General features: G+C 36.8%; 1 protein-coding gene across 2 annotated transcripts in view; it reads left to right on the top strand.

Moving 5' to 3' along the window:
* The first annotated feature begins 8 nt into the window (after window positions 1-8).
* LOC136260792 (uncharacterized) overlaps window positions 9-16920 on the top strand; it is an 18412-nt gene continuing 1500 nt past the window's right edge. For both annotated transcript variants that reach the window (XM_066054657.1, XM_066054658.1), the window contains exons 1-20: window positions 9-92; window positions 545-1056; window positions 1391-1520; window positions 2437-3032; window positions 3748-4189; window positions 12283-13379; window positions 13433-13713; window positions 13849-13924; window positions 14200-14316; window positions 14368-14447; window positions 14499-14692; window positions 14745-14803; window positions 14851-15038; window positions 15090-15171; window positions 15226-15318; window positions 15541-15705; window positions 15755-16059; window positions 16177-16249; window positions 16308-16386; window positions 16776-16915. In XM_066054657.1, the coding sequence (XP_065910729.1) occupies window positions 17-92; window positions 545-1056; window positions 1391-1520; window positions 2437-3032; window positions 3748-4189; window positions 12283-13379; window positions 13433-13713; window positions 13849-13924; window positions 14200-14316; window positions 14368-14447; window positions 14499-14692; window positions 14745-14803; window positions 14851-15038; window positions 15090-15171; window positions 15226-15318; window positions 15541-15705; window positions 15755-16059; window positions 16177-16249; window positions 16308-16386; window positions 16776-16915 (4785 nt within the window). In that variant the 5' untranslated portion in view covers window positions 9-16. The remainder of the gene's footprint in view (window positions 93-544; window positions 1057-1390; window positions 1521-2436; window positions 3033-3747; window positions 4190-12282; window positions 13380-13432; window positions 13714-13848; window positions 13925-14199; window positions 14317-14367; window positions 14448-14498; window positions 14693-14744; window positions 14804-14850; window positions 15039-15089; window positions 15172-15225; window positions 15319-15540; window positions 15706-15754; window positions 16060-16176; window positions 16250-16307; window positions 16387-16775; window positions 16916-16920) is intronic.

Here is a 16920-nt window from a genome sequence, read left to right as displayed (position 1 = left end):
CCCATTATTCAAAATTATGCAAAATTCGAAAATGGGCGTTACCTGCTCCACTCGCAGAACAACAATGGAAAAGAATACTATGGTCCCTTATGGTGAGTAGCTGTCTAAACTAATATAAGCTAATAGCGTGCTTTAGTACCACTGTATCCGTCTTCATACGGGATGAAGTCAGGAAACTACCCTAGTCGGCATACTGCATGCATAAAATAATTGTGGTCTGCTAGTGTAATACATTAAGCAGACGATTTAGAGACTAAGGCCTCATAGGTAAATATCAGGAGGTGCTTAAATTACTCCTACATGAACATGTACACTTAGTAACATACTCTGTTCATATTCTGCAGTTATTATTTTACATGTTACACGGGTGTGCTAGCTGTGTATGGTTGCTGAAAGTTAGGAAGGGAATCATATACAATGAATAAATTCTGTTTATTACTCTGGCTTCACATTTTAGCTGATCTAATTAATTAATTAGTTACATAGTGATACTTTAAACGTTAAGACTGATACAGATACTAATGTGACAGTTTTCTTCTTGTAGGCAAGTCTGAAAAATTAGCCCACTCAAGTGAAGCATATGTGATTGAGCAGCTACGTGCTAAGGAGGACTATTACTCTCATGATAAGAATCAAGATGATCGTGAGACCATTAATAATAGTGATATTGATGATGACCAACGCTTGACAGAAGTAGATCATAAGGGTGTTGATCAAGACCATCGAAAAGGTGTTGATCAAGTTGATTATAATGGCTCTCAAGTGGCCAATGTTTATCATCAAGCTGCTGATGATCATCATAAAGTAATCAATAATTTTGATCATCAGAGTAATCAAACAGCTCCTAGCAGTCATCAAAGAGTCACTAATGACTGTCAAACAGATGCTGTGAACAATCAAGCAGTTGTTGATCAGCCACTATCATCATCAAATAATCAAAAAACAGTTGATCATCAAGCTAATCATCAACAAACAGCTGATCACAACATTACTAAACGTAACACGGCTTCACTGATTCTTACAATAGAGAAAGTTGCCCCAGCTCCACCACATGAGGTAACAAGCTCATACTGTAGAGGGAAGCTTTGGTGGGGAAAAAAAAACTTTGACAATTTACTACAAAGTTTAACCCTCCAATTACTTGTAGTGCCTGAGATTAGCTATAGATTGAGCTTAAACTTTATTTTGCCAAATGCAACATAGCTTGCTATTTGCCAAAGTTTACCCCCGCCATTGTTTCCCTCTATAAATTATGGTATGTATTTAGTGGAACTTATAATTACCAAAAATATTTAGCCCAATTTTGCTGCAAATGTATGGACCTTGGATCAAAATCTTTTTCTGTTGTGTTATGCTAACTAGAAAATTTTTCATATAATTTAACCTATAGATTGTCCTTTACTGGAGCAATAAGTCACAGTTGCTGGATGATCTGAGTTACCAGCTGGAACTGAACAGTTGTTGTTGTGGTGATCCTCTACCTGTTGATGTGTCCAGTGTCACCATTACCCTCCAGCCTGGTCAGTGATGTCATTTGATGTGTTGTGATGTATCATTGTAAACAATGGAAGTGAGTGAGACCTGGCTTGCTTAAGTTTGTGTAAGACAAACATATTTGGTATTTTGGGCAAATTGATTTTTACACTTGCCAAATTCATTCCTAACTAATTACAGTATACACACGACACAATAGAGAACAATGACTTTTTAGCGATAAGATATGTTCAACATTCTGCACTACACCACTGATTACATCAAACATCTAAGTAAGGGTTGCTGTGCCTTTGTAATTATCACCTATCCGAGGCAGTTAGCTAGCCATGTCACAGTAGAGTGGACATGCATTATGGCTACATAGCTAGCTATATGGCTTGGGTAGCTAGCTACTGCATCTTCATATGTTAATTTTAAACAGTACAGCCTTTTTGTTGATTGATTTACCATACCATTTTAAGATGTATTTGTTCAAATTGTTGGCAGCATGTGTCACATAACCTTGTGCAGATATAGTGGTAAAGGGAGAAAGTGTGTAAACTACTTTCCACTATTAGCTACTCTATTACATTTATTCCTAACATCACAAACTTCATGGATGAATGGCTGATGGACGAGATATCAATCTAAATTATGCTCACATTTTTAATGAGTACAATTGCCTTCCTGTTGTCAATGTCATCATCATGATAATTCTGACATCATGGAAACCACATCATAATTACCTGGAATACATATGATTCATAATTACGCTATAAGAATGTTCCTTAGCAACGATTTTTGCAGGAAATATTTTCAATTAATGTTCTGTTTGTAAAATTTTCTCAGAAATTATTAGTGCCTAGCTTAGCTAACAACAACTTTTTTTAAACTTTCGATGACAATATTATTTTGTAAGAGTTATAACTCAATATATCAGTTACTTCTCTTTTCTTCATACAGGTATGCTGCATTTGTTGGCCTTGAAATTCCTTTCACCGAACGCTGTGGTTACATCAGAATCTGTACAATTGTTCATACCAAAATTATCACCAATTCCTCAAATGTCAGAGATTAGCATTAACACGATCAGCAGTGTTGCAGTTGTGGTCAATATTGAGCTGAACATCATGGAGCTCATTCCATCATCACTGATAAATGATAGTCAGGAAACCCCTGTTGGTGTTTGCCTCTTGTCAGTTTATTCATTAGTGTTGGCTTTCCTGTGTAATGAAAAGTTTATAGGTGATGTAGAAATAACCAGTGACCATATAAACACCACTGAATCAGGATCTTGTGTTGTGGAAATTAAATGCTTTGTTGGAGGTTGTCTTCCTAAGACTAAGTATCGCCTTCAGTGTGGCTTATCATTGAAGTCAAAAGGTTTGCTAGACTCATCTATAACTCTTCCTTCTGTCACTGGTAGAACGTCTAATGTGTTGGAGGTCACATGTCCGAGCCCCCCTGAGGCCAATCCACCTGTGATTGTGGGTTGTGACTATGAAGGAATACATTTAGAATGGGAGGGAGCTCGTGTGTATGGTGCAGCTGACATCAGTGTAAGCTGTAGTATACATTTAGGTTTGTAAGGGATAACATTGTTTGGGTTTACTAAAAGGTGGACAAACAATATTTGTGATGTTGCACTGATATGGTTATTGGAAATACCCTATATCAGCTGTATTAATATGTTGGATCAGTACAAAACAACAACAGATGATGCACAAGAAATAATACAAGCTTGTAGCAATACATTCTCCATCATTACAATGTGTTGTCAGCTATTATTATAGCACTACTGCCACTGCAAGCACGCTAATCATATTAAAGGGAAAAAAAGTATTTTACAAGGGTCTGCAATAAGCGTATAACCGCCTATTTAACATTTACACAGAGATTGATTTACGCTGAAAAACTTGTCAAATTGATTTTGTCACACTCTTAGTAACCAATTTTGAGATTTAAGATTTATAGATTCTCCTCAATGGCCTACAAGATTTACGCTTCACTGCTGACCCCTTGGTATTTTATGTATTGACTTGAGCCTAACATTTGCTATCAGAATATTGGTAAAATCCCATATCGGTGCAACACTAACATAAGGTGCTGAGCCTCTTGTCTTTAAGGGGATAATACCAAGAGTTCATTATAGTGGAGCTCTTGATAATACTATTAGCAGAAATTGAAATCACAAAAGCTTGTCCCTTGGTCCATATGATAAAGTCAGATACGCATGTACAGTATTGTTTGTTAATAGTATATAACTTGTATTAGGGATATCACCTACTGGTTAATGGCCAGCAGAGGGGAGATATGCTGCCAGCTGACACAACTAGTATGATATTCAGAGATTGTGAGCTAGGAACATTTTACCAATTCAGGATCGTCACACTTACTGGCCATATTTGTGGTAGCAGTGGCAATGGTGGTACAAAGAGAAAGTCATTTTCAGTTCACATGTTTGACAATCAAAAGGACACATGGACTGGTCTGGTAGACTATCGTCACTGTGTACCCAGTGAAGGGGTAGCTATACGATATAGTGGGTTTGTTTTGGCTGTTAATGAACTGAGTTTGCAGGCAGTAAACACTCAATGTGCTGCCATATGGTGGAAGGAACCTTCCAGTAGTGAAGATGTTGTGCCTCCAGTATACTTCAAGTTGAAGTGTTCAAATCAGTTGAATGAGTCTAATTCTATAACACATATACAAGCTGGTAAGTACAGGTATTATATGAAAAAGATAGTTACAAAATACCGTTTGTTGTATTAGAGTATATTGTAGTTAAATTACTGGATGCACATGCTATTTGGTAGAGAGAGTAAGTAGAGTATCTAGCTAAAGTGTAGTGAATAGTGAAGTATTATATGTGCTCATAATACTGTTCAGGCCACCTGACCTTATTATGCAGGTGGTTACTTTATGTGGTTGGGCTATATAGTATATAGATGCCTTACAAGGGGAATTTAAAGTAGAGAGGTGGTCTTTCTATACAGGTGGCCGCTAAGACAGGTTCTACTGAAAGGTGTTGATTTTTAGTTGTGGAATGGCCATGGTTTATGATAAATAATCAAAAAACGTAGTTAGTAAATATTCTAGTACGACCTGTAGAAAGGTAGTGATTTGAAAGAATCATCTTGCTGGGTCTTCTTGTACTTACAGTAAATCGCTGACTACATCCCATAGCATGTTCTGCTGTAAATGTTATACAGGGTTATCTGTGGTCTGCTTATTAAATTAGCTAGAGGCCATTACCACTTTTGCTGACAGATCTTGTTCTCAGTCTGAATCACACCTGTAGACTTTGTTTATCACAGCCAGCAACAGTATTCCAAAACAGTCTCATGGATGGGTGTCAAGGGACTTACTGGAGTTTCAGTACATTTGCAGTACTGCACCATAGATCAGTGGTGTCAAGGATCTATGCTTGCCTGTATAAGTATGTGACTTGTTTTGCGAAAAGGTATACCGTCTCTATGTACAAAAATTTTGCCCATTTTTTAAGTTTAAGCTTCATAACTTTCACATCATTGCTTGTATTTTCCATGTGTGAAGCTACAGTATTTGACTACATTTTACTAACTTCATCAGTACAAGGAGTTAACTGTTATGACTCTTTATTTAACTGATGTCTAAAATCAGTGTATGAAGAGCTTCTCGAATTTGGCTGTACGCAGCATAGTGATACTAATGGTACTGAGAAACACTGCAGTGGAGGTACAGTCTATTTTGGTTGTTCCAACTGCCACAAAGTGTGTAATGTGGTCTAGTTATTGAGTAGACATTTATCATGTCACAAAATGGATGTAGAATACAATTATCATGATGGTAATTGATTTCTAACCACAAGGTTACAAATCCAAGTGATCATGACTATAATGTACTTATAAGGTAAACTAAGAACACTCATGCAGACTACACAGATGGTATGTTGTTTACTACAAACGTCATGTTGCTTCATTTGTAAACACTATTGTTCCTCTAACCTGACTGTTCTGTTTGAGTTCTGATGTGGAGCTGCGTCTTAGAGCTTTGCAGTGACCAGCACACTGAAGGTTCGACAGCAACATGTGCTGCAGCCTTAGGATTACCTAACAAACAGGAACTTGAGACTTAAACACGTTACTTAACCCAATAAGGTGAAACTGAAAATGGGACAAAGAAAGGAAAAAATCCCTCCTACCCCAGGATTTGAACTGCAGGCCACCCAATGTCTAGTCAGTATAAAATAGTTTCTATGATGATGGTTAATTGACAAAGTAAACAAATATGAAGTCACCTCTTGCATGATCTGTAGCAGCATCTTATCACACGTAAAGTTGTGGTGGCTGCTAGGTGGTAACCACAAGATATAATCATAGTGTGAATATAGATTGTGCAGAAGACTCCTCATTGTAATTCTAATACTGTATGTTTCAATAAGGGGCTCACCTGAAGATGGTTTGAGTGAGACATTTTGTAAACATTCATGTCTCTGCCCCACACTTTCTTCAACCCATATAGCTAAGAAGCATGAAAACATTAAGCATCAAGCTTATGGTCAATGAATTTTAAGGTTCGTTCAAACAATAACTCCACCACCAACAACCATTCTGTACGAACAATTGAACATGTTCCACCACCTGGGTTTAGTGCAAATGGAGTCTCACCTGTTTGAGTAACACACTGGCTGTGTTACTTAATGTAACAGTTGTCCAGCATGTGCCATTAAATGTGCTGGGAGTGATAAGTAAGTGAAACCCATCAAGCCCACCATTGAAGTCTAGGAAAAATTAATACTGTACGTTTTACTTAGTACCACGTTTGATGTGTAGCTATCCTGTAGTTCCCAGTACCAAATTGGTGCTAACGCATCAATGATATGGGGATGTATATTTAGATTGTGTGTGCTTGTTACTAACTAACGAAGTGTATTGAGATTTTACAATGTAGAGCAAAACAAAGAGGTGCTTAAGCATGAAACACCTTAGCTGTGTGTGGGGCATGGTCATTAAAATGAGGTGGCCTTTTTAATGAGGTCAGGAAGCTATGTTCAGGACCTACTTGACATGGTCACTATAATGAGGTGGTCTTACTAATGAGGTAATGAAGTACACCTTAGCTATGTTTGGGAACTACTTGACATGGTCACTATAATGAAGTGGTCTTACTAATGAGGTAATGAAGTACACCTTAGCTATGTTTGGGAACTACTGGGTAGATCATGTGACAATGCAAATCTAATTAGCAATAAGCATGACTAAAGTACGTAGAATTAATTTTGTATGTCAGATGATGATCTCTTGTTTCAGCAGTTTTTATTGCAATGGGCCGTACTAACTTGAATCATAATTTTTCTTTCACTTGTTAGTGAACTCCTGTATATACATCATCATGGAAGCATATTAGGTTGTTTGACTTAACATAACAAACATCTTTAATTTCTAGCAACCCATTTTATGGGTTTTCAACTGTCTGCCTGTTATATAGCATAACTTGCAGAAGAACAGTACAGGAAGCACGTCTACAATCATTCAATTTTTTGTAGATGAATAAGGTATGGAGAATGTACATGCTGTGGAGGCGTGGTGCAAATTTTATGAACAATTTCTGTTCCATTCTCACAGCAAAAGATCATGCATTGACATGTTCATTGACACATTTCCCGCAATTCAATGCTGTTTTATAAACCAGCAAAACTATAATTATTTTTTAGAGTTGCTTAGTACACCATGAAGGTACCATATAGCGTAAATATTTCGAGGTTGAGCAATGTTGCTAAAATAAAATTTTCGCGGATCTGCAAACACTCCCAAAATGTATTAGACTATATGGAGGTCTAAAGATTTCAAGGCTAAAATTTTCGCTGATAGCCCCCAAACCGCGAAATCAGTGAAAAATTTCCCCCTCAAAATATTTAGGCTATACGATATTCACTGTTGATTGTGCCAAGAAATTTGGATATGTACAGAATAACTGTTTCTTTTAGCAACAGTAATGGCAAAATATAGACACGGTCACACCTGCTCAATGAAATAACTAAGTTGGTAATTGTGTGCTACCCTTGAAAAAACAGGTAGTAGGCCCAGCTACATTCAGTGGAGCAATTGCTACAACCAGAATATAAAGGAAAAAACCTGAGTCTAGTAGTACAGTCCAGCAATCTTGTCTGGTGTAGTCAGGAACACACAAACTAGATATTTTTCACAGTTTGACATTGCACATGATAAGCTTTTGTAACAGCTTAAGATTTGTAAAGGTCTAAATAACACAGTGAAGCACTACTGCACGAGAGTTGATTTTCAGTTGCAAGATTACAGCAGAGAATTTGTTCCATCTACAACTCATAAAGCTACTTAACCTGTTTGTGTCCTTGCCACTGGCACCTGGAGCCACCCTTGAGTCTAGTCCAATGATTATGTACAACCATCAAACAATTAATTAGCCAGAAAATATATATATAGTTTGAACTTGTTGGAAAAAGGCATTTTAGTAGAACAGCTAAGCAAAAAATCATTCACTTTTTGATAAAAACACCAAACTTGGTACAAATTTGCTTAATTCATACTATTTCATATTAGATACGGTGCCATTAGAATTACCAATCATATCACGCTCAAACAACCTGAAGAGTAAAATCAATAGAAAATGTATTAGGGAAGCCATAATTGGGGAAGCCATAATTGGGGAAGCCATAAAAGTTTTCTGAGCTGCCTTAATAGTAAATATACTGAAACTTTGCATCTAAATAGACAAGCAAGGGATGGTCATATCCAAAAACTGATCAAGGGAAGTAGGTCATTAGCTTGCCATGTTAAGAAGCAGGGAGGGTCATGGTATGTGAAGCCATAGATGTGCGATATATTATTTTATTGGATCATGCCTGTACTTTTAACACTGAAATATTCACTCCATTAGAAGTGTTTAAAAACAGATTATTTTACCACATTTTGAAAGATTTTCTGATTACACCAGTAAATTTGAGATACATTGAAGATTTCAAATGCACTTGTATGGTTTCCTGACCAGTTAGAAATGGGGATTATAACTTAATTGTAAAGTTACAAAACATACCCTAAGGCAATGATTTTGACATGGCACCATATCTCAAATGATTTAGTATACCCTACTCAACTTCCACAGAAAATTTGGTGGTTTTATCACAAAGTGAACAATTTCATCAAAATTTGTTACTTAGCCGCTCTACTATTTTGGAAAGTGTGTTCGGCTTGGTTGTACCCAACTGATATTACCATGTCATTTGTAACACTGGTTTTTGGTGGTAGATATTCCAGCAAGAAAACATAACACGTTTTAAATACTTAATGATCATGTAAAGAACATGCCAGAACTCTAACAGAACATTCACTTCTAAAGTGAGAAGAGTTGTTTGTTAGTGTGGGTCTTCAGTAAGATACCAAATCAAAGCGTTTTAATATTTGTTTATGCACTTTATGAATAGCATAAACCACAAACCACATTTTACAGTGTCATATAATTGTTGTATGATAAGGCTAACCAACAAATTAGTAGTTCTAATTTGTGGTTGTGTTGATGTCAGCTATCACAAAGTCCATTATCAATTTAGTGAAAATTGATCTCAATTATCAGTTGTAAGCTAACCATGTCCAGCACTAATCCCTTATCAGACTATTGTAGTTAGTAGCTGTTAAGTGATAAAATACTGTTTTGTTGCTAGCAACTAATGCTGACCACTGATGTGTTTGGGGGGTTTCCTCTGGGCCCCATGTGTTAATTGTCTGTAGAACATATGTACAACCATATCCCATATCTTAGTTGAGCTGCTGTAGCTGACCAGATAAATATTAAACACATTGATTCAGTGAACAGGTAAATGTTGGACACCACGAAATGCTAATTTGTGTACATGTGTTTCAGATTCCAATTTTTGCCATCATTAAAACTTGAATGTATCTACTAAGTAGCTAAACTTAGTTATTATTATTACTATTTTGCAGTGGCCACCACTGACAGCAACTTGTATTAAGAACAATAGACGTAAAATAGAACAATAGACGTAAAATAGAACAATAGACGTAAAATGGAACAAGGGAGTCGTCTACTTATTAATGGATATTTAATCCCTACTTCAGTCTATACCTGTGACTAAATCAGGGATTAAGGTGTAGGGCAAAACTTCCTTCTTTCTCTACTTTTATTCTCTGATCCCTAAATTCCTAAGTTTTCCTTGACTACTTGTTTGTTTACTTTTTTGTAACATTATTATGACTGGTGAAACCAGTGCGTAACAAAGAATGGTACTAGACTTGTTGTTTTTGCCTGAACACATACCTTAACTATCAATTATGAAATGGCCATTACACTTTGTTTTCAGCTATGTTCAGCTACATGGTGTTACAAATGAAAAACACTACAAGAAGTGCCAATCCAATCACTACAGAAAAGACAACATTTTTCATTACAGCCATCATGCACTACTGTCAGTGGACACAAAGGAGGAAAAGGTAATTATGTCTAATGGTGTGTAAATTGTAGAAAGGTACCCGACGGAGGCTGAAGTGACATTTAACAGTGAAATATCAAGCCATTGTTGAGTTACGTTTGTCTGAAGGCATTAGTCAGCTAGTAGGTCGGTCAGTCAGTCAGTCAGTCAGTCAGTCAGTCAGACAGGCAGTAGAAAATTGTACAGCTGTATTAGAAGCATTTTGAAGGCACTTTGGGCTTTTAACCAATACTGCCAAGGTTCCATGGAGGTATTGTGAGGTAGCTGGTTTCTGGTCGATATATTTTGTGAGAAAGTGCAGACCCCCAATAGACAGTACTACCATACTGTATGATAACTCTGTCTATAGCTAGCTAGTAAATCTTATTTGAAATTTCTTCCTATAAGAATTTCTTCCACACTGTTTTGCATCATGAATGTCTTGCTAGCAATAACATGTAAGGTCCCTTGCACTAAAAATAGTTAAGGACCAGACCTTATCAGTCGTTGAATTTACAAAATAATTGATCGCCTACAGTGATAACCATTCAATAACCAATTTGCAAGGTAAACAATGTTAAACATTATTTTATGGTGAATATGCTCCTACAGAACTATGCCTTGATATGTCTGTGTTATAATCATTAACAGGCACGTTATGTTAACTTTTACATTTTACAACTGTCACTCCTTGTAACTTTCAGGAAATAAGACTGCACATAGTGTGAACATTGCAGAGAATGAAAAATGTGCAGTTAAAGAAAGTTTTGTAAATTTGGTTAGGTGGTTTGATAAGCAATTTGCTTTGTAGTGATCATGTATAAAGTTGCACAGGGGTATTGTATAGCCTAAATATTTCAAGGGGAAAATTTTTCGAGGTTGAGCAATGTTACTAAGAATAAATATTTCATGGATTTGCCAAAATGTATTACAGTGAAACCTGTATATTAAGGACACCTTGGGACCAACCAATAGTATCCTGATTATCAAGGTGTCCTGATTATCAAGGTGTCCTGATTATCAAGGTGTCCTGATTATCAAGGTGTCCTGGTTTTCCAGGTCAGTTTACATGCTAAGGGATATTTTGGGACCATTACCAGGTGTCCAGATTATGCAGATGTCCTTATTTTCAAGTGTCCTGATTAGCAGGTTTCACCGTAGACTATATGGAGGTCTAAATATTTCAAGGATAAAATTTTCACCCAAAACCACGAAATCGGCAAAACTTTCCCCCTCAAAACATTTAGGCTATAATGATATGGCTTTAATACTTATTACAATTTCACACAAATACTTATAGTGCTGTTGCATGCACGTACACATTTTTACTGAGATATATCCAGTGTTTGTGTATAGTAATGATGGTGGTGGTATCTCCATACGGTTAACACAAGTGGATATCATTAGTAGAGATAGTAGCATGGAACCAGTTAATTGTTTTCAATGAGAATCCTCAGTAAATCATACATGCATGCATATACAAAAAATAAAGGCTATGGTCACATGTATTCTGTACATGTGCAGTTAGTGCAGAGTTTAATAATAATTTCACGTGTAACGTTGTGTGGTTGTGTATTCAATTTAACTTTTTTATCACGAGGCTTTTCGACACAATTAGCTTGTAGACAATAAGAAGTCGTATCATAATAATGTTGTGCATTCTAGTGAACTGGAGCAGTTTTTATTGTAATGTATATACCCCAATTCAGTATAACATATTTCAGCCATTCCAAAGATAAAATTTAGTCCTGACTTCTGTATTTTGAGCTACTGCAAACCAGAAAAAATCAAAACACACTAATTTCTGTATTATAGTGACCTCTGGTGTATAAATGAACAGGGTATACTTCCACCTGCTAACTAACTCAAGACACTTGTAGCTGGATCTGAGGCACAAACGACAATGATGTTGATAAGGCCAAGTGCAACTCAATCTGGAAATACAAAGCTCCTTGGATGCTCATTCTACTGAAATATAATGGAATTACTAGTGGCTAATGCCAACCAAATTCTGTGTCTAACTTATCAATTAGTGAATTGTATCTAACTAATTTTTCTGTCACAGCTTGGCATAAAATATGTTTTAAAACTTTCCCAAACTAGACATCAAAGTTATGACACCATGCAAGAGTATTTTTATACTAATGTGTATGCTTAGGGTCTACTTTATTGATGTATTTGCCCCCAACATAAAGTAGCTATGATACTGTGTCACCATATGATGTTCACAATACTTGCCATGGTGTAAAAATGTGAGGAATGATTGATACTACCAAGCAAGTTAGTACTCGCTTTGATTAGATCTAATGAATATATTGGCATTAAATTTTTACGTATAATTCACTAACGATGTATTGTTACTTTAGCACTTCCAAATGAGGAAGATTATAATCACCATTTCTACAACTTAACACCAAACACCAGTTATATTGTCACCATAGAAACGATGTTAAATATTGATTCCTCGACAATTGGTACATTTGCTAGATCACAACAATTACATTTTACAACCCTCCTTCCTCCCACCCCTCCACACAACTTAGACGCATGCCCAAAACTACAATCAATGATTATTAATTGGGAGCCACCCACTGGACAGATAGAGGGGTACATGGTGGAGATTGGAGAACAGGACAGTGTTCAAGGGAAAAGATTTACTGTAAAGAAAGATTCTACTAGTTGTGACGTTACACATTTAAAACCAGGTATCTGGTATGAAGTTAGTATCTGTGCTGCTTATAATGAGAAGATGAGTGATGAAGTAGATGATAATCTAACAGGTCTCAGCTACACTGACACTGTCACATCATACTGTGCACCACTGGGACCCACCCCCATTAGTGACTTACTACAAGTCTCCATTGTAAACTGTCATTGCCTTCACTTTGTCTGGTCACCTCCTAATATAGCAACCAATGAGCAACTACACTCTTGTACTGTGCTGTGTAAAGAAGGTAGTACACTATTTCCTGGTGAAAATGATTTATCTGACTGGATAATGAATATTAATAAAAATGATAATTTTGTTTTAAGACAGCAATTTCCATTTAGTGTAACTTCCTGTGACATCCATAATGTGTCACCTAATCATTGTTATAGCTGTGCAGTCATGTATAGTATAGTTACACATGATGGTCACCAGCCTACTATATCATTTGATGGCACAAGTGATAATGTACTGAACACTAAACATATTTTATCTGATGTCATTATAACTAGAGTACCATCGTTAGCTCCTACACTACTGCTATCTGGTGTTGGTACAGAGATCATGTTGATGTGGCTACCCCCACGTAGTGATCTACCTAACACAATAATAATTTGTGGTTACTTACTGAAAGTGAATGATATAGAATTTCAGTTTGATAGTTGTACCACGAAACACACTATACTAAACTGTATGCCAGGAAGTGAGTATAGTGTGAGTTTACAAGTCAGGACTACGCAATGTAGTGATTCTAAAGTATGTTAAATACTGGTAGAAAACTTAATGTAAATTTTTGCCTTTGCATGTAGGAGTGGAGTGTTTCCCAACCAGATAAATTGTCAATTAGATTCCCTGATGTAGATGAGACAGGTTTCCACATGTTGTCATGCAATTATGTCACATTGGAGAGTAGTGATGAAGACGGCCCAGTTAAAATGATTGCTATTTCTTGGGACTTTAAATTACTGGAGGAAATTGTGACGGTCAAAAGCTTCATAATTGAATGGCAATCTTCATTAGGTGGTGAACCAGGCAGAGTTGTTCAGAGTTCATCTTGTAAAGGTTATGACATCACCGATCCACTGTTAAGGTGTGACCTTGCTTTGTGTGTAGAATTGTTTTGTTGTAGCAGTTAATTATTATTTGCAACTGCTTTAAATTTGTGTCATTAAAATTTTTCTGTTTATGTAGGCATGTAAGTATGATTACATCATTTTCCCTACAGAGCCATTTACACTATTACAGTTACAGCATTATTATCTGATGGGTCTAATTTTAAGTCTACCCCATTGAAATATCAAGTGAGTTTGGTCATTCAAATAAGTATAAAGTGTGTAGTGTGTATAGAACCAGATGCCCAACTGTCTTGCTTATCAGCACGGTTGAAGACATTGTAACATTCCACAACCTCTGTGCATCACAGTCTTCCTGTGAATTATTATAGTCCATTCCCAGGAGGATTTGTTTGTACCAGCTCTAGTACCTTAGTGGTATACCCAGTGCTAGTTCTTAGTTTTATACAACTACCAGAAGCCTGGCTTGCTGTGCATGTGTTGTCATGAAACTTTTATTACAGATCCCTTCTCCACCTGACTCTTTGTTAGTCAGTTTAGAAGTTATAAAAAGCAATTATTTCATTGTAAAATGGACAGAGCCTCAACAATATGGAGGATTAGCTATCAAGGGCTATCAGGTAACTTCTCGTGTGTCTGTTGGTCAGCTAATGTGTAATAATATCTATTAGGCAATTTTGGATGATAGGAGAATTGGAAACATTCTTGATGTCTCTTGTGTGAGCGCTAAAATTCCTCGAAGGAGACAAACGTAATGCTATCAATATAGTGAATGACATTCATGTTTCCATTATTTCAATAGGGCACATACTTTTACACTACAAGCAGTTACAACAGATGAAAACCCTGACAATTATAGCTTCTCTAATACTCTAAAAATCCCTGCAGCTGCACAAGCCACCACATCATTGTCAATTAAAACTCCTCGCATAGATATTGTTCATGTTGAGGCTAAGAGCACAAGTATTGAAATTTCATGGAAATTACATAACATAAGTTAGTAGTAATGTACCACGAACATGCAAACATTACATATAGATATTTTCAGATGTTAGTCAGCATCATCAATCTGTCATCATACAGTGGAGTAGTGCTAGCTCCCCTAAGGCAAGCCAATTGATTGCAACATTACTAATATTACAACATGATTGTAGATGAGATCAGAAATATCTGCTATTGGTACTCATAGAAATGGTTCCCATACAATCACATGCTGTAAGCCAGGTACGGTACATTTTATTAAGGTTGTCTGCACTGGAAGAAGCAACCAAACAATTTCCAAGTCTAATTTAGTTAAAGTAACAACTGCTAGTCCACCAGAACAGCCAGTGATCATGGCCAGGTAGTGTGGTTACCCCCTGTGTGCTTCATGTGTGGCTGGTATCTGTTGTAGCTACACCACGTCGTCAATAACTGTGCAATGGAAAAAACCAGCAGAATATGGCAATGATAGAATTGTGCACTATAAACTACAAGTTAGTTGCTGTACACACCAATGGGATGTCATGGCTAAATGAATATTTGTGCAGGTTAATGACAATGAACATATAGTGGATGATGGTGCCACATCGTTTGAACTTCATTCTTGTGTATCGTGTCGTTTGTACCAGTTTAGCCTGCAGGTTTGTAACAACATGTATCTAAATAGTTTGAAGGTTTGGCAGTGGAAAGGTTCTGCACTAGTACACTCCAAAATAGTCCTTACAAAGAGCAGTTAGTTGGTCTCGTAATCAATCATAATTCAACTTTGTAACAGTTAAAGATGTTATGAATGCTGCTCCTCACTGATTTCACTGTCAAAACCTTCTCTCCTTGAATGACCTCACTTTACTGTCATATGATAGGCCATCACTGCAGAGAGTTGTAGCAAACCATCTGAGGTGGTCACAGTGAGATATCCTGGGATACAGTTCGGTGCAATAACCCAGTTGTCATCAGGCAAACTGGACTGTATAGCGTGCAGATGGGATATGCCAGAAATTCATGAGCACGAAGTTCACCACTTCAACGTTAGCAGACAAAATTCCTATCATCACTTGCCTATCTGTTTTATTGCAGATTTATTGTAGACCAGTGGCTGAATTCTCAGACAAGTCAATGTCATTTGACATAAACACAATAACACACGGACCTCTTAAACCTTCCACCATTAACCACTGTTTCACTGGCTTGAAGAAGACCAGTTGGTACCTGATAATGCTTGAAGCTGTAACTGACAGTAGCAAGGTGTACCAAGACACACCCCACCTCATGGCTACTGCACTTCTTCCAGTAGTCAACATTACAAAATGTGAGGTCATAGAAATGAAGGAAAGAGCAGCGCTAGAGGAGAAATTGTGTAGTAGTGTTATGCAGCGTGAGAGGTAACGTTGTTTTGCAGTCATTATTGACCAATTAGTTTTGTTGTTATGGTATAAGTTGTTACCTAATTGTTCACTTTGTAGTCAGTAATGACATCAATGTGATGATTAATTGTGTAGTATGTGTCTGCAACTTTATTGGCATGCAAGCAAGAAGGTATCATCTCGTTCACCTAAGAGACACGCTGACTCGGTGAGCAATGAGCATGCAAGCATGTATACATGAAAACCTATCAATCACCTAATACTAGATTGCCAACCTATCTTGGCAGCTACTAGACTGTGAAAAAAGGATTTCAAAGATGTTGACACTTCTAGAACAGCACAGCAGTATGTAAAAATTTGTACATCTCATCCATTACTAGTACTATACATGGTGAATAGAAAATGTAATAGATCATTATACATGACTTATATAGGGTTCCCTACAGAGCAGGGATGTTAACGTAGCTGAATAGCTTCTGTACTAATTTGTTATTGTAACTTGGCCACTTAATATTAATGACACGCTCCATTTAGTTGTGTCCACAGTGTACTTGATAGCAATTAAATGGAAAACACTTGATAACTTTGTTCACTGCAATGTTCTTATTTTCCAACATTCTTCGTGGTCAATGTTATTTACTTCATCCACTTGTGAAAATTCTCTGATGTGTGTTTATTGAAAACAATAATGTTGTTTGTCATTATCTTGTGGTCGTCTGACTATTTACCTGCAGCAACAGCCAAGGTTAGGATATGTTGGCAGTTGAGTGAGCAGAGCTCTACTGCTGAAGTAGAATTAAGCGGATATGAACTGTTAGTCGATGGAAAACACTGGAGCAAAGTTCCCCACACTTGGACAACATCAATAATTAAAGTTAG

Source organism: Dysidea avara, chromosome 7 (genome assembly GCF_963678975.1).
Source record: "Dysidea avara chromosome 7, odDysAvar1.4, whole genome shotgun sequence".
Classification (NCBI taxonomy): Eukaryota; Metazoa; Porifera; class Demospongiae; order Dictyoceratida; family Dysideidae; genus Dysidea; species Dysidea avara.
Note: the sequence above shows the minus strand (reverse complement) of the source record. Positions and strands in the feature narration are given on the sequence as shown.